Source organism: Falco peregrinus, chromosome 14 (genome assembly GCF_023634155.1).
Source record: "Falco peregrinus isolate bFalPer1 chromosome 14, bFalPer1.pri, whole genome shotgun sequence".
In the NCBI taxonomy this organism is placed as follows: Eukaryota; Metazoa; Chordata; class Aves; order Falconiformes; family Falconidae; genus Falco; species Falco peregrinus.
This window is the reverse complement of record NC_073734.1, coordinates 5,740,067-5,762,265: the sequence shown is the minus strand read 5'-3', so window position 1 is coordinate 5,762,265 and position 22,199 is coordinate 5,740,067. Positions and strand designations below refer to the sequence as shown.

General features: G+C 45.7%; 1 protein-coding gene across 1 annotated transcript; it reads left to right on the top strand.

The window, feature by feature from the left end:
• The first annotated feature begins 4,583 nt into the window (after positions 1-4,583).
• Positions 4,584-21,907, top strand: MTHFSD (methenyltetrahydrofolate synthetase domain containing). The gene is made up of 9 exons (XM_055819001.1): positions 4,584-4,616; positions 5,857-5,948; positions 6,144-6,246; positions 7,679-7,792; positions 8,389-8,502; positions 10,156-10,246; positions 11,143-11,255; positions 11,467-11,592; positions 19,782-21,907. The coding sequence occupies exons 1-9, from the start codon at positions 4,584-4,586 to the stop codon at positions 20,295-20,297; spliced, it is 1,302 nt and encodes a 433-aa protein (XP_055674976.1). The 3' UTR covers positions 20,298-21,907.
• Positions 21,908-22,199: the final 292 nt, after the last annotated feature.

Below are 22,199 nucleotides of genomic sequence, written 5' to 3'. Positions count from 1 at the left end.
CGCTTTTACTCCCCGCTGGCCCCGCCCCCCGCCGCCGCCGCCCGCCAATGGCGGGGCGCGCACCCGCCGCCGCAGCCAATGGGAGGGCGGCGGCGGGATGCGGGTTGGCGTTCGCGAGCATCGCGGGCGGGCGCGCGCCCCACACACGCGCGTGGGCGCGCGCCCGCCTCGCCTTCCCCTAAAATCATATAGACGCACATTAAACAATTACATACATCCCACCCGTCCCCCCTTTTTCTATCATTTTAACGGTTTAGCCCTAAAAGGAGCCAGCGCGGGGCGGCTGCGGGCGGGGGCTCTGCCGGCCCGCGGCACCGTCCCTCCCGCTCCACCAAACCCCCACGGTTTTAAGCACTTTTGGGAGCCAGGTTGAGTCGCGACAGCGCGCGCACCGCCGCATCGCCCCGCGATACCGACATAACGGTGCCCCTGTGCCGGGCAGGTCCTTCTGCCTTCTTTTCTAAATGTATTTATTTGAAGTGCCAGAGCCCGGGGGTTCCTCGCCCGGCGCCGGGAAAGGTCACCCGGTTCCCGCCCCGCCGCTCGCCCGGTGGCGAGTGGCACCTCGCCCCGCTGTGTCCCTCGCACTCGGACCCCGGCGGCCACCGGCCTCGCCGTGGCTGGGGGCCGGGAGCTTCCTCTGCCGCTCTGGGGGACTTTGAGGCTATTTTTTAATTATTATTTTATTTTTTTAAATAAAGAAAGAAGTGAGGGCACTTAAGTGGTTTTGGGTTTTTTTTTTTCGTTCCGGCCATTGAGGCGGATTTTCTTCTGCATGTGAAATCCGCCCCTTTGCCTTTTCTCTAATGATTTCATTACAGGCAATCAGAGTGGAACAATTAGGGACGCATGGTGACCAAGTGTAAACCCAGGTATTGGGGAAACTGCTGCACGCTGCCCTGTCCCAGCCGGGAGAAGCGTGGATCTGCCCAGCGAAGAAATGAAGGTGGGAAACAGCGGATTCCCCCCTCCCCGCTCCGAAAAAAAAAATAAAAATGTGTGTATATATATATATATACATAGTCACTGCAAAATCGATTCGAGCCCGAAAAGACCAAGATAAGATTGAAATTAATTAGCTGTCACTTCGGCAGGGCTCCTTGCCGCTGCCTCCCCCGAGCCCGGCTGCTCCTGCTCTGATGTCTAAGCGGTGATCTTTTGGTTTCTTACACTGTAATTCTGCCTTTCCCTCCTGGCAATTTGTGTGGCTTCGTAGGGCTTTAAACAAAGCTATTCCCCACACACACGCCATCAAAAGTCAGACTGGGATTTGGGCTGGCTGCTGGTACGGAGGGTCCCTTCCCCGCTCCCTGCCGGGGCGGTGGGGACGAGACCGCAGCCGGCTCCGGCCGTGGGAACTCGGCGGTGCTACTAATTACCGGGGGCGTTCTTAATAAGAAAGGAAACGATTTTATGTGATAAGGGGGGGGGGGGGGGAAGAAAGAAAAAAAGAAGGAGCTCCTCTACAAGGAGGTATGTTTAAGAATTATCCGCGATGGAAAAATTGATTGGAAAGTTTCTCCGGACGCTTCGAAATTGTTATTTAATTTTGATGGAAATAAATGTAAATGTTCTAGGAGGGTTTCATCGACCGAACAAACGTCCGGGAATTTTTTTTTACAAAAACAAATAGCAAATTCTGCGAGGTCCGTTGGCACTTTTCACGTAAATGTAGGACCATCGAGAAAACATTTTATTTATTTTTTTTCTGGAATAATATGAAAACGACTTCACATTTTTTACTTCGGTTTTCAAAGAAATAATATTTCTCATAAAAACTAGGGCGTTATGTTAGCGTACACAAGCACACGGAATTTCTTAAACGATATAACTTTTTAAAAGGCAGGAATTTTTAAAAGCAAAAGTTTGACCAAAGCCACCCCTGCGGCGTCCGAGAGCTGTCCCTTCCTAGAAGCCTGTACGCTCTCGAGAAATAACCTTGCCTGAATCTTACCTCTCCTCGGCTGCAAACTTTTACCGAGATGAATTTCTACAGAAAATCAAGGAGCAGCGATAGCTCTTTGCTTGCTGCAGCTGGGAACTGAACAGAGTAAATCAACGGGCTCGGGAAAGCCCAAATTTCAAATTGCAGGAAGAAAAGGAAAAAAAGAAGGAAAAAAAGGATCGGTATGAAAAATAGCCAGCTTCTAAAGGGGGGAGCGCAAGGAGAGGGGTCCTTCCGAGCAAGGGAGCTGGAGGCACCGGGAGCCGCGCTGTCCCCCGGGCACGGCGGGCTTCTCCCCCGCTTCCTGCGCGGGACGCGGGAGCGGCGGCGGCCCGGGCTGCCCCACTGGCCCCGGGCTTCCCTCCGCAGCCTCACTCGCCTTTGGCGAGCGCCCGAGAGCAACAGCCTGACCCCTTCCCTTCCCCGGGGGCTCTCCCCGCGCCGGCTGCCCGGGCCCCGCGGCGGGCGGGTGCTCGGCGGGGCCGGTGCCGGCAAGTCGGTGCCGGCGGCGGGCGCAGCGCTCACCTGCCCGCCCCGGGGGCTCTGCGCGGCGTGTGCTGCCCCCCAGGGGACACCGGGGGGTCTGCACGGCCGCCCCGGGCCCGGCCCGCGTCCCCGGGTGTGCGGGAGCACGGCGCGGCGAGGGGGAGAGGGGCCGGGGGCAGGGAGGGGGAGATGGGCAGAAGGGAGGCGAAGGGGGGAAACGGGAGGGGGGGGGGAATGAGACATGGGGTCGCAGAAAGAGAGGGCGAATGAGTGAGCAGGCAAAAACCAGCGAGCAAGGAGTGTGTGAGAGGGAGAGAATGGAGAATGGGAACGGGAGAGAAAGAAGGCATAAGAGTGCCAGGGGGTGGAAAGGAAGACAGAGAGAGAAGGAAGGAAAGAAACAGAGAGGAGGAAAGAGAGAGAAAGCAAGAAGAGAGAGTGCAAAAAAAGATGGAAATAAAAAAGAAAAGGCAAGAAGGAAGGAGACGGAAAAAGACAGAGGCAGAAAGAAGGAACGACACAGAGAGGAAGACAGAAAGATGGAAAGGACAGCAGGAAAGAGAAAGAGAGGGACAAAGAGAGGAAGAAAGATGGAAAGAAAGAAAGAAAAAAGAAGGAAAGAAAGAAAGAAAGAACTTAAGAAAGAAAGAAGGAAGGAAAAGCTATGCCAAGGCAATGCAAACAGTGGCATCAGTCCAGCTAAGACCCACTGATACACATGGCTTTCTGCTCATTCACCAGTTTTGTGTCTGTCCTGGTGACCAATGCAGGAGAGAGCACCCAGCGCTGGTTACAGGGCCAGTACACAAACTGACACAAACCCACACCTATTTTCCAGCAGTAGGCCATGTTGTTGGGCTCAAACAGGTTAGCGTGGGCCAGCTCCACCTGCCCTAATGTGCCTCCTTTGCCAGGTTCTTTCGTAAGCACAATAACTTGGTGATACACCGTTTATTCACACACGGAAATACATTTCACAGTGGTCCAAAAGACTAGTTTCTAGTACCCAGCTAATATTCTGTGTGAATGAAAACCTCATTAAAGCCTGTTGTCTTTAAAATTTGCAGCCTATTTTCAATTTTCCATATTGAAAACCAAGCAGAGCAGTATCACTAGTTTAGTGCTCCTCTTTGGGTGCATTTTGTCTGTTTCCCGTGGCTGCCCCTGTGTATTCAGCCTGCACTTCAGAGAAATTATTCCCACAGCACAAGGAGTTTCCTTCTGCATTGCTCACAGGGTTTGCGCTAATCTGGCACTCCCTTTTTCTAGGTGTTTTCCCAAATTGTGGGTGTTTCAAGCAAGAGCTGCATTCCACCTTTTGTATGAAAGCCCAGGATCCCTTTTTAACCTCTTTCACTAGAGTATTTTATTCAATTTGGAATAAAAGGGATATTGGATGTGAATCAGGCACCTCCAATAGACTACTTCCATTTATAAGTTATACAGGTAGCCCTGTGTGCTTCCCACTGAAAAGAGAGGCTTTCCAGGGGCATCCATACAAGCCACATCAGGCTGCAAGAGTGAATGTTAAAGGCTGCAGTACACGTGATAGAAGAGAACCTGGCAAAGTAATTTGGAGCAAATTTCAGACCTGTAGAATCAAAGCAGAGAGCTGGACCAGCAGAAAAGACATCACCCATTAGCAAACTCCTCATTTGCTTAAGGCAAAGTACCCTGATTTCTGGAAAGCCAGCTCAGACCTTCTTTCTTGGAAGCCAAATCCATGTAAGGAACAGTTTTACTGAGCATCTTGCATGGAGGTTGGATGGAGATGTAGGTGGTCTGGTAGGATATCAGCCCCCCTTGATTGTTAATGTATTAATTAATGGCATTGTTGCTACCTCATTCGCTTTCCCTTCCTCAAAGGAGAGGAGGAAGAGAGTGTGTTGGAGTGGAAACAGGTCACACAAGCTGCAGTGTGGCAATTGTGGGTGACAGCCGACAGACAGACAGCGCTGGCACTCGCAGCCTGGGAGTGAGTGCAAATCGCAACACTGAATTACAGAGAGATTGTAAATTGCTCACCAAAGGCCCGATCCTGAAGTCCCCGTAGAGATATCAAAGTCGCTGGGAGTTTTCCGTGAGTAGGAAGTAGAGGAATGAGCTTCAAACATTTAGGCCTAGCTCCACATGGGTGGTCTATTATGCCTGGATGGATTCCCACTGGCTCCAGCAGCACTCCGAGGTAGTGAAAAGGCTATTCCTAAATGCACCCCATTGCAGACCCAGGGCTTTAAGTACTTTCTTTGAATGCTTAGGAGGAACTTCACTGGAAAGGTGAAGCCTCAGGCTCACCACAGCTGCTCTGCAGCATTTAGTCCAATATGAGTTTGAAAAACACACATAGTTGGAGGGGGGAAGACTCCTGAACCCAGCGGAGTCCTGGCCTTTGATTTGCACTGTGAAAAAAACAGTCCAGCAATCAACAGCAGCCGCAGAGAGAAAAGGCGTTTGCATCTGCCCAGCTACATCTGTAACTATTCAGAGAAGAGCATCCGAATTTGTTCCGCTTTTTGGTTGGCAGAGTAACAGTCAGCTCTGACAGTCGATGTGTACTGGTAGCATCCAAGCCAAGCAGATTAGAAACCAAATTCAAAAGCCGTTTCCCCCTCTTCTCCAACACACTTTAAAATAAACCTCTGTTTCATTGTTCCCATGACCCTTCCATCCCACTCTGCTCAGGAATGTCGGGATTCTCAATGTCCTCCCTCTTCTTGGGGTAATTGTCAAATACATGAATTCCATAAATAATAAATCATACAAATTATTTACCGCCCTATTAAACACACACGAGAAGCATACTTTCTGAAAGCTGGCAGACTTGGAATCCCTCGTAAAGGCTGGATATTGCTTTACTCACAACCAGCCGATTTTAAAGGGAAAAATAACTGATTTGGGAGTTTATGAAAAGTGGGGTGGGTTTCTACTGCAGCTGTTGCACGTGATTGGAACTCCATAGTATTTCTATAATGCTGGGGGTTCCCTCACATGAACAATACGGCACGTCCCTTCGCATGTTTGGCTTTCAGGAGGAATGGTGACACGTGGCAGATTTGGGCCTGTGCGGCCCCAGAGGGAAGACGCTGGCAACCCCCAGCAGCAGGGCGCCATGTCACAGCCTGGACGCTGCCCGCCGACAGCGAGGGGAGCGAGGGGAGCCCAGGCCGCCACAGGCCCAGCTCCTGCCCAGCCACACTTCGCCTCACACACGCCAGGCCCGGCACCCCGAGGAAAGGACCCTCCATTAGGCCTTCACACAGCAAAAGGAGGCTCTGGTGGGAGCACGGGCCTCCCCCTCCCTGGGGGTTCGCCTCGCTCAGGCGACTATAGCCTCCGAGCGGCCCTTCCCCTGGCCCAACGGCCCCACAGCCGCCATCTCTCCCGCTTCGCCTTCGCGCCCTTTTGACCCCTCCGCGCCGCCGTAGACGCAGAAGCGGGGCCTAAGGCGGAAGCTCCGCCCCCGTCGCGGGCCGCCGGCCGCGGCGCCATGGCGGGGGGGCGTGCGGCTGCGCGCGGGGTGAGCGGCGTGCGCGGAGGGGCGGGCCGGCGAGCTGCGTCACGGCGCGGCGGGAGGGCGGGTGGGAGCGCGAGCGTGGCCGTTGAGGGGCGACCGTCGGTGTGAGGGAGAGGGGCGGGGTGGGCGGCCCGGCGGCGGGCGCGGCGCTCCCCCGTGAGGCGCCCGGCCGCGCCCTCAGCTCTGCCCTCCTCCAGGTGCCTCCAAGTGGGACGTCCGGGAGAAGGTGTGGGACCACCTGGAGGCCAGCGGCCTGGCCGAGTTCCCGCGGCCCGTGCACCGCCGCATCCCTAACTTCAAGGTACGGCGGCCCGCCTGCGGGGCTGGGCCGCGGCCTCTGCGTCAGAGCCTCGGGCCTCTCGCCGGGCTCTGGAGCCCGGAGCCCGGGCCGGCAGGGCCTCCCAGCTCCCCTGCCTGCGCCCCCCAGGCTGGCAGAGCTCTAACAGACACCACCATGCAAACAGCATGCCTGTGTAATTCATACCGAGCAAAGAAATGCAGGTGCCTGTACCTGACAAGATGTGTCAGGTGTGTGTGGTGTTTTAATTGGTGGATACACACTCACCTTGTGAATGCAGTAAACATATTTATGGATGGGAAGGCTGAGGCATTCAGAACTGGATTTCACTCAGGGCCTTAAGTAGGTCCGTGGGATTGGAAAGCTGAGGTCACACATCTTGTGGGACTTGACGTAGGAACATACTGTGTGCTGCCAAAATGTGGATGGTGGCCGAGTTATTGCTGACAAAGTGGTGCTGGCGGTGCTGGCAGAACCTCCCTCCTGCTCTGGCTTCATTGTGTCCCTAGTTTGATGGTTGGGAGAAAGAAAGAAGAGGATTTTCAAGCATTCAGTTGGTCAGGCCACTGCTTTGTCATCTGCCTGTTTTAATCTAAACTCAAGGTGTGTAGCCATGTATCTGCCATGCACTGAAGAAACAATGACTAAAATAGCGTTGTGGGGGTGTGCATTGGCTGTTTTAGCCCATGAGTAGTGTTAGGAGATGGGCTCTGCTTTTGCTCAAGGGACTGCCAGAAGTGTTGCACCTTACTTTGGTGCTGAGGTAAAACGGGTGCTGAAGCAGGTGGAGGAAGCCTGGGACTAAAGCAAGGGGATATCAGCTTAAATTACAAGAGGAGTGCGTGCGCTGCTAAGCTTGAGCACCTTACTCAGTTAAGAAGCACATCTTGTGAGTTCAGTATAGTCTCTAAAGCGAGTGCCTTGTCCAGAAAGTCTTCATCCAGAGAGTCTCCAACTATGGCTTGTGTTTGAAGGAATCTGTATGTATTGACTAAAAAGGGAAATTGGTCTTCTGCTTTCAGTTAGCTGTGAAAGAGGGTGAAGTTAGGCAAAGTGACTGTACTTGGATCCCCTCTTTTTCTGAGGTCTGTGAGATACTAGTCAAGCGCTCAGCATCTGTTGGCATGTGAGAGTTTCCCATAGAAGACATCACAAAATTAACACTATGTCACTCATATTCAAAATCTGGGGAAATCAGCCTCTCTATAGTGTGAAAGATTGTAAATTGCCCATCTCTGCTGTGAGCTCCTTGGTGATACACTGATATCTTGTGAAAACAGGGTGCCTCGCATGCTGCAACAAGGCTTCTGGGTTTACAGGAGTTCAAAGCTGCCAATACTGTAAAAGTAAATCCTGATGCTCCCCAGAAGAATGCTCGCTTTCTAACGCTGGAAGTAAGTGAACGAGTTCTCTCCTGATTCCTTTCTTCATGCAGGGGTCTTACCAGGCTTGCTGCTCTATTAAAGAGCTGGATGTGTTCAACAAAGCACGTGAGATTAAAGTGGATCCTGACAAACCTCTAGAAGGTGTTCGGCTAGCTGCGCTGCAGGTAACAGCACCTTTTCACCCCTAAGGAGGAGGGTGGTACAGCAGTGTAGCGCTGGGCAGCATCTCATGGTCAGTGCCAGCCTTTTCTCCAGAGGGAGCTTTACCAGTCCCAAGCCTCATGAGGTTGCTTATGTAAGGATGTCTTTGCCTTTTTGGCAAATACCAAAAGTGCAGGTGGGGCTCGGGGATATTAATATGTTTCTGCAGAGCAATAGCTGTTTCACCATTACTGTATTCTTATTCCCCAAAACACGTAAGGCAGCCTTGCCTCTGATTGCCTTGTGTTTATTGCAAGATGAATGTGTGACAGACTTACCTCGGACCTTGGCACGTGCTCTTGCTTATGTGGGTAGCTCATTCGTTGATGTGCCCTTTAAATCAATAGGTGTCTCTTGCCATTTGTTTCTTAAAACCTTCTCTGGAATTTTGCTGTACTGGAGGGGTTTCACCTACAAGTGCTACACAATCAACAATGCGAACTAGTCTATAGCAAATAAGATGATTGACCACATGGAGACCTCTGGGATGGTAAGAATATTTCTTTAGTGTAAAACGTGCCCACCTCCTTTTAATGTGATAATTTCTTTTGTTACATAGGCAAGGAAGACTTTGTTGGTTCCCACACCACGTCTGAGAACTGGCCTGTTCAATAAGATCGTTCCCCCTTCAGGTGCAACTAAGGAGATCCTGCGAGTATGTGCTACGTCCCAGGTAGGAATGGAGAATGGGGGAGGTCTGAATTAACTTGTAGAAGAGTGTTGTGTTATGATAGTCTAACTGGAAGTTGGAAAACCAAAATGCTACCTGAAATACTGTTCTGCTAGTGTGTTACTCCTGGTTTTGTGTACGCAACCACCATTAATTATTTTTTTGTTGGTACTTAAATCATGAGGAAATTTAGAGTTTTCACTATATTTTCTTGACAGAATGGTATCAGTATTTTCTGAATGCTTTTGGAACATTATGAGAAAATTTCATAGGTGAGTTAGATCTTTAGGTTTCTAATAAATAGTACTCCTATATTATTCTGCAATTTTGAGCTAGTGAACCCTATGAGGACTATTTTAGTGTTTACAGTTTTTGCATAATCGCGTCGGCAGAATATTAGATGTTAGTAAATAGGAAAGATCAGTTCTTTTAGAATCCTAAGTCTAAAATAACATTAATTCAGTCATTTCATCAACCGAGGTTCAGAAATGTGTTAACAGTTTTATTTTGAAGTGTGGTATGTTGCTGCCCTCTGGTGTTAAAATATCATACTGTACAGCTAAAGTCATTTGGCAGAGAAGCCTGTGTTAGTTTATATGTGTCTTTATTTGATATGAAAATGTAACTTGTAAAAAATAAATAGGCCAGCTGTATAAGTTTATTTCCTTCTTTATCTCCTGCTAAGGGCAATAAAGTTCCACAGTAATCCTGTATATAACTGAGGGTTGTAAATGGATGGTAATTAGTAGCGACTTTCTTTGTTGGAAGTTCTATTAAAGTCATTAACTAATTAAGCTTTTCAGGGTTGAAGAGCACTTTTGAAAGAGACCTTTCTCTTGACCTGCTTCAGCCTTCATATCTCATCTGTGATCTTACCACCATGGGTCTGGTTTTTCCCCCAACCAGGCTTACTATGAGTAGATGCTATTAGCAGTTTATATTTACAAAGCACTGTGCAAACAATTCTTACCACGCTGCTGTGAAGTGGATAACGAGCATTATTACTGATAGCCAGCCACAGATTGCTGATCTCTCAGGTTTTGTGCTCTGCATGGAAAACGTTTGGCTTTCTATTGTGAGGATTAACTTAGCGCAAAGTTGCATTGTTGTGAGGAGGATTTACATTACACTGTGTACCTGGTTGTGCTGCAGTAAAGCATTTTGTGTGACTTCAGGCAAGCAGCTTAACAACTTTATGCTGTAGTGGTCTGTGTCTAAATTAATTTAGTAATTTGTACATGAGAATGAATTTAAGAATTTGTTGTGCTCTGGTACTCCTCATGGGTGTGAATTTACATATTATGACTTAAGGTAGTAGTAGGGTAGGAAGTGTAATTTGCTCTCATTTTGAAAAATAGATGTCCAATAAAGGGTTTCAAAATACGAGTTTGTCATCCTAAATAAGTAACCTTGCTTTAAAAAGTGCCCACCTCCCTTAGCTCTCCTTGAATGTGCCAAAATTCTTCTTGCTGTAGTAGGGAATCTATTCTAGGATTCCCTAGAGGACAGCTTTCCAGACATGTACAGCTTGGCTATACATGGAAGAAACACTTTGAAATGTGGGGAGTTACTTGTATTTATCAAAATATTCTGGATCTCTGCCTCACTGGTTGGAAGACTGCACTCTGCAAATCTAAAACTACGTTTTTCTTGCAGGGTATAAAAGAATACAGTGTGCCTGTAGGTCTTGATGGGAAAGCACGGGTGGACTTGGTTGTTGTAGGATCAGTGGCCGTCTCTGAAAAAGGTAAGATAAAGCCATGTAAGCTTTTCAGGAGGAGGGTCCTAAGTCACCATGCACAATGTCAGCAGGCTATGCTGTCCTGTTCCTTTTGGCAGACCCGAACATATCTTTGGAACTGAATTATGGTCTTGCATTTTTGTCTGTTCTGTGTGACAAGCCACTGATCCCAATCCAACCAGGAAGAATCAGTGCCCGCTTTACAACAGTGCTGCCAGGACTTCAGTGGGCAGAGAGCAGTCCGGTTTAGAGCATGTGGGCCAGTGTTTTGGCCTTCAGTAGAATTGAAGCAAGCAATTTTTGATGTTATATATTATTTTTTTAAAGAATCAAGGAGGGCTCCCTGTTGAGAGGATCTGCTCTGCGCACACAGTGTGTGTGAAAGGACATGTGTTAACGGCTGCTGGTTCAGTACCTATTTGGGGATCAGATTTTGCATTTTTTGGTATTTTGAAGACCTGCTGGTGATGAAAAATGTTCCACTGGCTTTATCCATTGCCTAAAAATAATGTGCTTTTTGTATGTGACCCAGACTCCTCTTTACCCACATGAAGTTAACCTATGTTTGACATGAGTAAAGGGTTCTAATTACAATGGTGATTTTTACAAAAATAGGTTTCTATGTTAATTGAACTGGACTAAATTTGGGTTATTCTGAATGGGAGGCTCCTGGGATCCCTTAGTTCACTGAAACTAATGTTTTATTTTAATTTCAGTGCTGATTTACAAGGGAAGTTGCATTCTGTGAGAAATACTGATCTGAATTTTCCCCGAGTTACAAGTCTGTGCTTGGTTTATCTGTTACAGACTGCTTAGCTTAATTGCGTGCTTTTGACAGCTACCAGCCTTTCCACTCTGCTGTTTCTGCATTTACTATCACTGTTCACTTTTATGTATTTTAGGCTGGAGAATTGGAAAAGGGGAAGGTTATGCAGACATGGAATATGCAATGATGGTGTCAATGGGTGCAGTGCAGGAGGATACACCTGTAATTACTATTGTGCATGACTGTCAGGTAAGTTAAAATATCCACTCTTGAGTGACGAGTCATAACTGTGTGATACTGAGTGGTATGTCCAAAGAAGAGACAGGGAATTATGTTGGTGTGTCATTTACTTTGTTTCCACTGGCATTGACAGATTGCCTGTGTTTCAAGACATCAGGAATGGTGCACAATGTTAGTGAACTTGTTTTTAACTATTTAGCAAATCTCTTGTTCTTTGTAGGTGGTTGACATAGCAGAAGAGCTTCTTGATGATCATGATTTAACTGTGGATTATATACTTACTCCAACAAGAACTATCAAGACTAATTGCAAACGACCAAAACCTCAGGGAATAATATGGCATAAGGCAAGTTAACTCTGGTAACAGTGGCTTGTTGCTACTGACGTTCTGTTGTAAAACCCCCATTTTTTACATATAAACACATTTGTTGTATTAGAAATACTTGTAAAAGAAGCAGATGTGTTTGTCAGATGAAACAAAACTACAGCATCTGCGTTCAGTGTTTCGAAGTGAAGTTTTGAAGTGAGAAGTATATTCCTGAACCTGGTGTTGCTGTATCAAATGGGTTATAGGGCAAGAGTCACTGGAAACATTGTAGATTTTTAAGATAAATGTTGTTTCTTGTAGTTGTTAGCGTTATAATAGCCTGTGGAAGCTGAGGGGCTTCTGCACCTTAGGTGTTGTATTCCTCAGGGCTCTTTGGAATTGGCTCTGTCTGTTTTCTGGAGACCATGCCGTAGGCAGAACTTTATGGCTGTGTGGGATGGGTAGAGTATGTGGTGCTGTGATTGTGAAAGGAAGGCATGACCTAGTGGCTGGTACGTTGCTGTTTATGTAGTGGATGTATGGGGTTAACTTTCAAAGAACAGAGAAATCTGTGGCTGGAGCTTGTTTTCAGGTGGAGGAATAATGACTTTATACAGCCTTAAATCATGAATCATTATTTACTGATAATTATTCTTTTATGGGTTTGGCCTCTCTGCCCCCCCGCCCCCCCCCCCCCCCTCCCCCCCTCCCGCCCAAGATTGTCAGAAACTTCAGCAGCTTCACAAATGGTTTCAGAAAAGCATTTAGTGAATTGTTTTACTGGAAGTTCATGCTGGGAAAACTTTTTCTTTGTCATTAGATTTTCATTCCTAAAGTCATGCAGTTAGGGAGCAGACACAATCCTGCATGACTGAGTAACAGTAGGAGCACACATGAGGAATAGTATACCCGTGTCTTGCAGAAACCGCTGAGGAATTGTTACTGACTACTTCTAGGGAAATCAAGAGTTGTTTGCTAAGCACTTGCCGACTAGCAAAAAGAGTTAAATTTGTTAAGGTGATGTATCTACAACAAATAATTCTAGCCAGTGCTATTTTTATTCCTATGGTGGGAGAGTATTTTACCCTGCATGTGGTTGCGGAGTTGAGGTTATAAATAAATAAATAAAAGCTCTGTCTGTACTAGTGCATTTTTTCCATTGAATTATTTTTGAATCATAATTTTTTAAGGATATTATTGAATGTAATTGTTTTGAAGGCCTACCCCTCGTGGTCCATCCATCTTGCCAACATACTTTTGATCGCAATTTGTCTGTCTTAGTGTCAGACTTCAGCCTCAGTAAGTGGCCTTGCTAACACTTTTTTTCTTTTTTTCTGTCTGATTCCCTTTAGCAGCAACATTTTTCAAAAGTCTGGGGAAACAGTCTCTTGCAAGGGCCATTGAGTTTTTGTGAAACTTTGCCATTCGTGATAAGTCAGTTAGTCTCAAGCGATGTATCAAATGTGATGTGACCTTGGCCTGTCTTTGCTTTTCATAGGAAAACATCAAGATCAGTATTATAATACATGCCTGATAACCTAATGAAATTTCTGCCACAACTCCTTTGCGCTTGTTTCTAAAGCTTGAGGAGAGAGGTTTAGCAGAGTTGCCTAAAGCTTGCGCCATACTGACTTTAGCCAGTTTGCATGAGATAGTGAAACTTTTTCTAAAGGGTTTTCTACATGAGTGGTGTTGTCTGAAAAAATACAGCTCTCGCTGAATTTTCTACACTGTTCGCTAAGAATGAAGCACATTACCTGGTTGACCCTTTATTTGAATAGCTGAATGTTGATTTAATGCCTAAAGCTGCTTTTGGCTGTTGATCAGAGCATGCATTGATTAGCTAAGAATATTGGAGAGCACTAGCCAGAGCAGGGATAATCATTACATTTCTGTCCATTTGGGACAAGTGTTGCATCTATATCAAGAAGACAGAAATTAGCATTATTCTTTCACAGGGAGCTGAACCACATGTATATTTGTTTTGTACTTCTGGTGGTAACTGTATGTTCAACTCTTGCACAGAGGGTCTTGGAGGTGGGAGGTCTAGTTAATCAACAGGGTGTTAAAAATGCAGGATTTGATACAGGCTATTTAAGTGTTTGTCCTTTGACTTTTCCTGGCTGCTTCTGCATCCTTTTCTCTGCATCCTTTTCTCCTTCAAATCCTGGCTTTACTGATGCATTCATGTTCCTCAGAGCAAAACTAAATGAACCAAGAGGTAGTGAGTAAATAAATAACCCACTTCTAAAATGCAGTGTTTTGTCAACAGAAAAGTAGCTTAACTTTATTGTTAAAATGTGCAATGTATAAAATACATTGCAGAAAAAAAACCCCTTCATTCTTCAGGAACATGGCTGATCAAACCAAGACAATGATTTAAGAGCTTAAATTAAAGGTGTTTGCAAACATGGGATTACAGCTAAGCACTGTTGTAAAGGATGTGTTTTCTTGAAGCTGTTAGGATAAATAGCCGTTAATACATGCAGTCTGTTTTCATCTCCAAAAAGGTAAGAAGGTACTTATGCAACCAGCAAAGTGCACGTATCCAGGCTAAGTTTCTGTGCTCAAAAAGGTACTGCATTCTCCTGGAGTCTTTCTGTTTATGTGCTATGTAGGAAGGAAGTAGTACATCAGATATGGGGACGGGGTACACAGGTGTTCCTCTATGAGTAAATGATTCACTTCTTGGGATAATTGGCATGGCTTGTCCTCAGTTGCCTTCTTTCAGTTCTTGGTGCATAATTTCCAGTTGAGCTATTCCTTGCTGTCAAGGTATTAAGGTTTTCCAAACAGGAATATGTGAATCACTAGCTGTGATTTTTGTCATGGAAATGCTGATTTAAATACTTCCAAGGAAATAAAAGTTACAAGATTATAAATATGGAAGAAGCATTATCGATATTAGTGCTAGGCATTCTAGAAACACTTCTAAATACAAAGGCAGTACTGGAGTGTGTATATGGATAACTTTTCTGCATCTCAGTTCAGGGTTTTGAGAAATCAGTGTGTGCTGTTGGAGGACAGCAAGAGCTGCTAAGAGCTGAGCACTCTGGAAAACTTTATTTGGATGCCAGTGGAGAATTATTTGGCTTCATCTGTCTTGAAAATCTAACCCATTGTTTCTGGGAACTGTAAATTCATGAAACGACTTACTTTCTCATTTAGTATTTTGCATGGGTAGCTGTGATCTTTATCTGTGACGTTGTCTATTATATTTGTTGCAATTATGAAGTTATTTGTTCTGTGCTTATTTTAAATTGAAACTGTACAGACCAATTAAAATATTTGGGGTCATGAAGAGGGAAATGAGAGTAGTTGGTGGAAAAATGACTATATTCTAGCAAGCATTTCCTTCTGGTTTTTTAATCATTCTTTTGCTGAGAATCTTGTAGAAGTAGGAAAATCTTTTTCTCGAAATGAAATGAACTGGGGGGAATCCCTGGGTCCAATGTTGAAATTTTAGTACACAGTGGCAGAGGTGGAAACTATCTGACAACAAACAGCTTTTGATTCAGGTCTGTGATAGAATATTTGGAAAGCAAAATTATGTTGTATTAAAGCTCAAAAAATTCACATATTCAAGCTGGTAAAACCTTTACCAGGGACACAGCATTGCCATCAGAAAAAAATTGTTGTTCCTTAAGCCAAGGTTTGGTTTGGTTTGGTTTTGTTTTTCGGAGGGATGGCATGAGCAGGGCATGCTTCCATGCATGGCTAAACATCTCAACACCTTTGCAAATATGACCCTTGCTGCAGAGTCCACAGAGTCAGTTTTTGCTGATGTATTCCAAATGTGGATTGCATAAGTTTCTCCTGAGGGACACTAGCAGACTTAATGGGCTGCCAGCTCCCAGAAATATGCCCTCAGATTGTGTGCACATATTTGGACATTTTGTGCGAATGAATGATAAAAAGTTCAACTGTGCTGGCCTGTCCTAGCTGTCTTGACTTTATCTGTGTTTTAAACCCCTGTGAGCTCAGTGCTCCTTGAAATAAGCAACTGATTAAGGAGGCAACATGAAGAGTGGGCTCAGTCCTGGAGGCCTTTATGAACAGTCTTGGGTCAGAGACCCCTCAAGGTGGGCAAAGATGAATCTCTCAAACACGTTCTGCCTACCAGCCTCAGGACTTGGAAGAGCTGGTGGATGTGCTGTACTAAAGACTGGTGGTCTTTGCAGCCTTCCACAGCAGGGCCAGCAGCATTTTCTGTCTCCGTCTCGAGCCATGGGCTTTTCTACCAGTTGGTGTGTGCAGATGGGTAGCTGTGTGAAGCAGAATTAAATAGTGGACTTAGCATGCTCTCCAATATATCGCTTCCCTCATCTGCCTCATCGTATAGCTCCAATATATGTCCTTCCCTCATCTGCCGTAGATCAGAACTGCACCGCCTCTGCTGCCAGGGAAATCAAAGTGGTGTTTGGCTTGGCCTGTACTGTATCAGGGGTCAGCATTACTCATTCTGTCAGAGGACAAACACATCTTTCATTTTCCCCATCAAAATATTGAAAGTGGCTGTGTTCACTGTTCTGGAATAACAGAGGTTGAAGAGAGCTCTGATGTTGCAGCAGAGACGTTGCAGTAAGTCCATCTGCCACCTCATTGTTTTGGGACCAAACCAGGTGTCATAAGAGTGGATGCTCAGGGTTAAGTGCTCAAGATTTGTATTGGCACTCGGCATCCAAGGCGCTGTTTTCTTCAGGTTTCTGGCAGAAAGGGGCCACATTTCCCTTCTCAGCTCCTTTCTCATAGCCCGGTAATTGTGTGCCAGAAGAATTCATCTACCCTGCTGTCCTCTTTCCCCAAGGCTCTCCCAGCTATGGCAGGGAGTAGGCAGGATTGTTAAATGATTAATTGCCTTTGGTGGAGTTATTTTTAACCTGAATCACTTCAGTTACTGAGTTCATAGCGCAGACCCACAAGCACTTTTGTTGGCCAACTCCAGAGGGCTGAAGTATGGAACTGGCCTGGGAATTGGTGGTCAAGGGATAATAGGAAACTTCTTCAGCTGGCTTCACTGCCAAAGCCAATCATTTAGCTAAATCCCAACACTCAATAAGAAGTTTACAAACATCAATAAATGGTTTGGCCTTGACCTTGTAGGGATAGAGGGAGCAAGGGAAGAAGCTTCCCACCACTGGGTTTACCCAGGTCCACATAACGGGATCAAGTCCTTTGCATCCTGGCTTAGCCTAAAGCACTAGGCAAGGCTAGGGAGGAGTGACCAGCCGGCACAGGACCAAGAAACGTGCAGCTTGTTTGAAAGAGAGGAGGAATATCTTTGGCCTCTCTCCACATGGAAATAAATCATTGCAATCCTCCACAGCTCACAAGACAAAAGAAACTTTTTGCATGATCGTAATTAGCAACACATTGTAGTACCACAGAGTTCTTTTGTTTGTTATTTTGCAACAGAGCAGAGCAAGTTTTTTCCTCTCCTCTGCCACCCACTGCCCCCTTTGCCCTTTTGGCTTTCACCCCCTGCACCCCAGAAAAGGTAGTGGCTTGGTTTGTTGAATCAAAATTCTGAAATCCCAAACTGAGTTTCTGCCTTTCATTTACATAAAAGTGGGGAAAAATAGGGGAAGATTTAGAAGGTTTGGCCCAGCTGAAAGTTTCTCCTAGACCCAAGGGAAAACAACCCTTAAGGTAAATCCTCTGTCTCTTTTGTGGCAGAAGGATGTAAGTTGATAGTGTCAGAACTTGTCTAATGTATGTTTTTTATGGATTGTTTTCTGTTACAAAAAAATCCAAGTGCCAAAACATCTGCCTTTGTTGCTTTGGTATTGTAAAGGCTACGTACTCTTATACCTGTGTAGGGCTGAACTTAAAGTAATGATGGGTTCACTTTGTGGTGGTGTTTGATCAGAGCTTCAGCTTTTATAGAAAACAACAGTTCCTAGCCCTTACAAAGGGGCTGTTGTAACTACATCTTCTTGAGTTTGCTGGGAGCCTGAAACAGATGCCGAAAACTACTGGGCACTCTAGTGAGAGGAGAGGCCATGTTTGAGCCTGGCCAGCTGGAGTCTCTTAGAGAGTATGCTGGCCCCTGGATCATCTAAATCCTCTCCTTGGTTTGTCCTTGAAAGACTGAGAGTTCCAGAGTTCATCCTCTCAGTGCCCACCTCTTTGATTCCCTTGATGTACAAAGTGGTGAGGGTTTGCCCTTGGTGGCATTGATCTTTCTAACTAAACACCCAGTCCATGCCTTGGGAACCGAGTTTAATTTCAGGGTCAAAGGAGCTGTACATACACTTGGTAAGAGGTTGAGGTTGTGCTTTGGGCCCAGGAGTGATTACTTGCATGAGGATAGAAAAATGTTTTTCCTGTTTTGTGTAATTAGCATAGAGCTTACGTTTCACATAGAAATTTGACAGAGGACAACAAATGTTCCTAATTGCTGGCCAGTAAAAACAAAGTAAGATGGCTTCAGCCATTGGTTTGATGTTGTATCACCCAGGGAAGGGGAGTTTGCTGTCAAACACAGCAGTCTGAATTCTTGGCTGAGAAAAACAAATCAGGCCAGGAATCCACAGAGCAATAACTCTTCAAAATCTGAAAATGGCATGTACCTTTCAGAGTGCAGAGGCTCCCAGAGCCCCAGAGGAAGTCCTTGCCTCTCTGTACTGGCAGCCAGATCAGGCCAAATTTGTTCAGAAATTGTTCTCAGTCATGAAGTTTAAAGGGTCTGATCCCAAACACCCTGACTCTGGGTTTGCAGTGTGGCAGAATGGAGGTAGCCTCTGCCCATAGTGGTTAGTCCTATTCTGCTGTTTGATACTATATTAACAAGACAGAGCTAGGACCCACTTTATGTAAATTGGATTTTTATTTAGTTTCAGCCCAAAATAAAACTTGCTTGTTTGCTTCTCAGAAGAGAAGCCCTGGGAACGTTTGAGATAATTCTGCTGACTGGCTTTCCCGTTACCTAAACCCAGCATTGCCCCCACCCCATCTTTGATTTATTCAGGTCACTTCAGAGCTGGGCTACTCTTCCTGTACGTTTTAGCCTTGAAGTGGTGCAGGCAGATCTAAACTCAATCTGACTGTAATTGTAGAATTCAGGGGCTCTGAGATGAGAGAGATCTGAGCTGGGAGATCTGCAGGCATATTCTAGCCGGGATATGGTGGTGCTAGTCCCATACAGCCTCTTGAGTAGTGACCCTGCTCAAGTGGCTTGCTCACACTGTGTGGGCTACTAGCTTGGGTCTCTGCTAGCTCAGGCATCGCTTCCCTAGGCTCTGTTTTGCTCCCTAAATTTAAGAATTGAATCTTGTGTTGATGGATGTTCTGCTTGTCCAGCAGCCAAGTACGAATTATTCCTCCTTCCAACTGCAGTCTGCAAGCCAAGAGCTAGACCACATTAGCTAGGGAACCACTGCGTTTCCTGCCAGTCACTGAGTGCAGCCTAGGGCAGCTCATGCCTGAGATGGATAGGGTTCAGCTGTTGAGAGGAAGAGCCCTTCCAGAAAAGCTGCTTGTGAGCTGGGGATGGGTGGAAGGGATAGAGGGTTCAGTTTTGAAGTATAGTGTCCAGGCGCTTTTCCGTTCTGTGATCCAACCCAGCAGACTGATGTGGGATCTGATGAGTAGCTGCAGGTGGTGTGTGAGGTCAGATGACAAGAGGGAGGCCGTGCTGATGTGCCACAACCAGAGAACGTGCCTCCAGCTGGGCCCACATTCATAGGAGCCCTGCTACAAGGCACGCTCCCCAGCTGCAAACTCAACACCATCGTCCCTCCCCATTGTATGATCCAGCCTACGGGATATCCTGTTTTGAGAGAAAAGAGCGCAAGGAGGTCTGCAGAATGAAAGTAACTGATGGTCTGATGAATTGTAAGCATTTAAGATACTGCCAGAGCAGGAGCACAGGACCTTGGTCAAAGCAATCATTAAGGGATAACAATGAGAACACGAATCTGAAAGCACTCTGATAAATAAATGTCAAAATCGGATGGTTCTGAGTTTGGTTTTGATTTTCCTGCTGGATCTACATTGTGCTGCTTGCTTAAAGAGTAACTAATGTTTATTTTTGTCCTGCAATGTGTATTTAGGGAGCAGCTTCAGAATCAGGCCAGCAATTAGTAACATTTTGAATGCTCTGGCACTCTGAATGTAGCAATGTAATAAGGTCCTCTCTTTTTATGGCACAAGTGGGTCCTGATGGTGGTTGTCTTTTTCTGGAAGGCGAGAAATCTCATAGTTGTATCTGTCTTCCTCCTTTTTAGGTCAGCTATGAGATGCTGGGAAAAATCCCCATCCTAAAGAGTCTTCGATACAGAGAGAAGCAGGCTGGCAAGGATGTCACCCTCCAAGACGAACATTCAGACTTGGCAAATGCCAACACACCAGCAGCGTTAAATGAGGAGGTAGTGGCTGAAAATACACGACCGCAGGCTGCTACGGGCTCAGCTCAAATAGGACAACATTGTGCTGAAAGTGATTCTCTAAGTCACAGATTAGAGGGATCTGGCATGATTGCTACTGTGTATGTGGGGAACATACCTCCCAGCCTAAGAGTGAGCGAGCTGAAATGTGCTTTAAGGGAATTCCATGCAACTCCTTTACGACTGAATTGGCAAGCGGCACAGCATAGGGCTTTTCTCGATTACAAGGATAAAGCAACCGCAGAGAGTGCTGTATCCTCTTTGAAAGGCTTGAGCCTCGGGGGTAATACTTTGCGAGTCGAGCTGGCCAAGAATCAGAGAAACAAAGGGCAAGTAGAAATCAATAGTCAGAAATGAATATGAATAGAGGAAAAAACTGGGCATGTTTTCATTGTTTTGTGAGAATCCAACCTAAGTTTTCAAGGATATTGGTATATCCTCTGATTTCTGCAGGCTGAACAGCAAAGTGCAAGGCCAACTTTTCACACAAACAAGGCATACATCTCACAGCTGACTTGCCTGCCTCATCCTGCAGTTGTACATGCAAAGTGTACTTGTCTAGACAGGTGTCAGAGGGGCCGTTTCTCTAAACAGTTATCCACAAAGTACCCACATTCTGTGTATTTGTGTTTTGGTTGGCCATAGGTTGATTTGCCATTTGGTGTGTACGTTTGTGAGGCCTGGATCAAAAACCTGCCCCTTGGTAGCTGCATGCAGCCACATGTAGCAAGGTGGCTATGTTCTGTCATTTGAAGGCTGTACCTGCGAATTTGTACTTGTGAGCTTAAAAGCCAGCTGTGGAAAACCTGTCTTAAGGGTTACAATTCTGTTTACTAAAAAATGGCTTTTGCCTGTTGGGAATTTTCAGCATATTGTTCATACAAATGGCTTGGGGGAGAGATTGTCCATTTTTTGTGCTCTTGAAGAATGGCTGTGGAAACGCTGGCTCAGCCACTGAGTTCTAGTAACAGCTGTTAACATCAGGTGGAAGAGATGGTAGCCCCTTTCTCAGCTTTGTTGGGTTAATTCAGCCCTTTGTAAACCTTATATTTCTTATTTCAGTCTGGCAGAGCAAAGTAAAGACCAGTTTTCTGCTCTGCTTTTCCCCAAAACACTTCAGCTGCCTTTTCATGGATGCAGAAAATTATAAAATAGATGCTTTTCCTGGTTGTCTCATAACTTGCTGTGATTCCATTGCTTCTGTGAAATGACATTAATATTAATCATTGTAGTGGAAATGAAAAGCAGACAGACCACAGTCAAAACTTGTGGGTGACTAGTCTGGTATGGAGTTGTTTGAAAAGTTGCTGGAGATAGTAGCAATGCCTGTTCCTGCTGTGCCTTTGTCACCACCAGTGTGGTCTTCCTGCACCCGCAACATCAGACAGCGAGGAGGCTTAGGCAGCAGCACTGGCAGCTTTTCATTGTGAAACTGCTATCAAGTACTAGCTTGAACAGTAAGAGTTGTACGCACGTGAATGTTCACTTAGGGTGTAAGGGCAAATGAGGATTTATTTGGTATGGCTTTTATTACTTTTCTTTTTTTTCTATGGTTTCCTGTTCCTGAAAAACAAGTTGAATTTTGGCCGAACGATCCTTTCTAAACAGAAGCACTTTTGCCATTGATGCTGGGCACATAGTCAAAGTAAGCATCTAAATGGATATTTTTTTTAAGTATGAGTTGGAAACTTTTTTTAGCCAGAGGGTACTGTTAAGTATATTTTAAGCACATTATTATGCCTCAAGGGTCAGGCATTTCATAAAGTATTAAATAAAAAGTTCTCGTCATTATCAAGCACTCTGTACGGAGGGGCTGAAGGAAAGCATTGCTTCAGCTTCTTGTAAGGTCAACAAAGGAAAGGTTTCTGGAAAAAAAGCAGTACTATGCTCTAAAATGCTCTCTTTTTCTCTGACTCAAAATTATTTTCAGTATCACTTAGTCTGAATTAAAATATAAGCACTGTGAAGTCCTCTGCGTCTTTTTTCAGTAGTTGTGCATTTCAAGGATGAGTCAGGTGTTATGTTACTACTTAAACATACAGGTTACATCATGAGCTTAGAAAGCCTGGGCAAGAAAAGCAAAACAGTAATTATGTATCACTGCCTTCCCCTTCCAAATGAGGGCAAATAAGTAACATGATCATGTGATGTTCTTTTTGACTCTTGCAATGCTGCTTGCATTGGTGAGGATGCCCAGGTGACCATAGCAGTTAAAAAGCAGTTACTTTGCCAGTGAAAACTTCCAGCATCTCAAACATC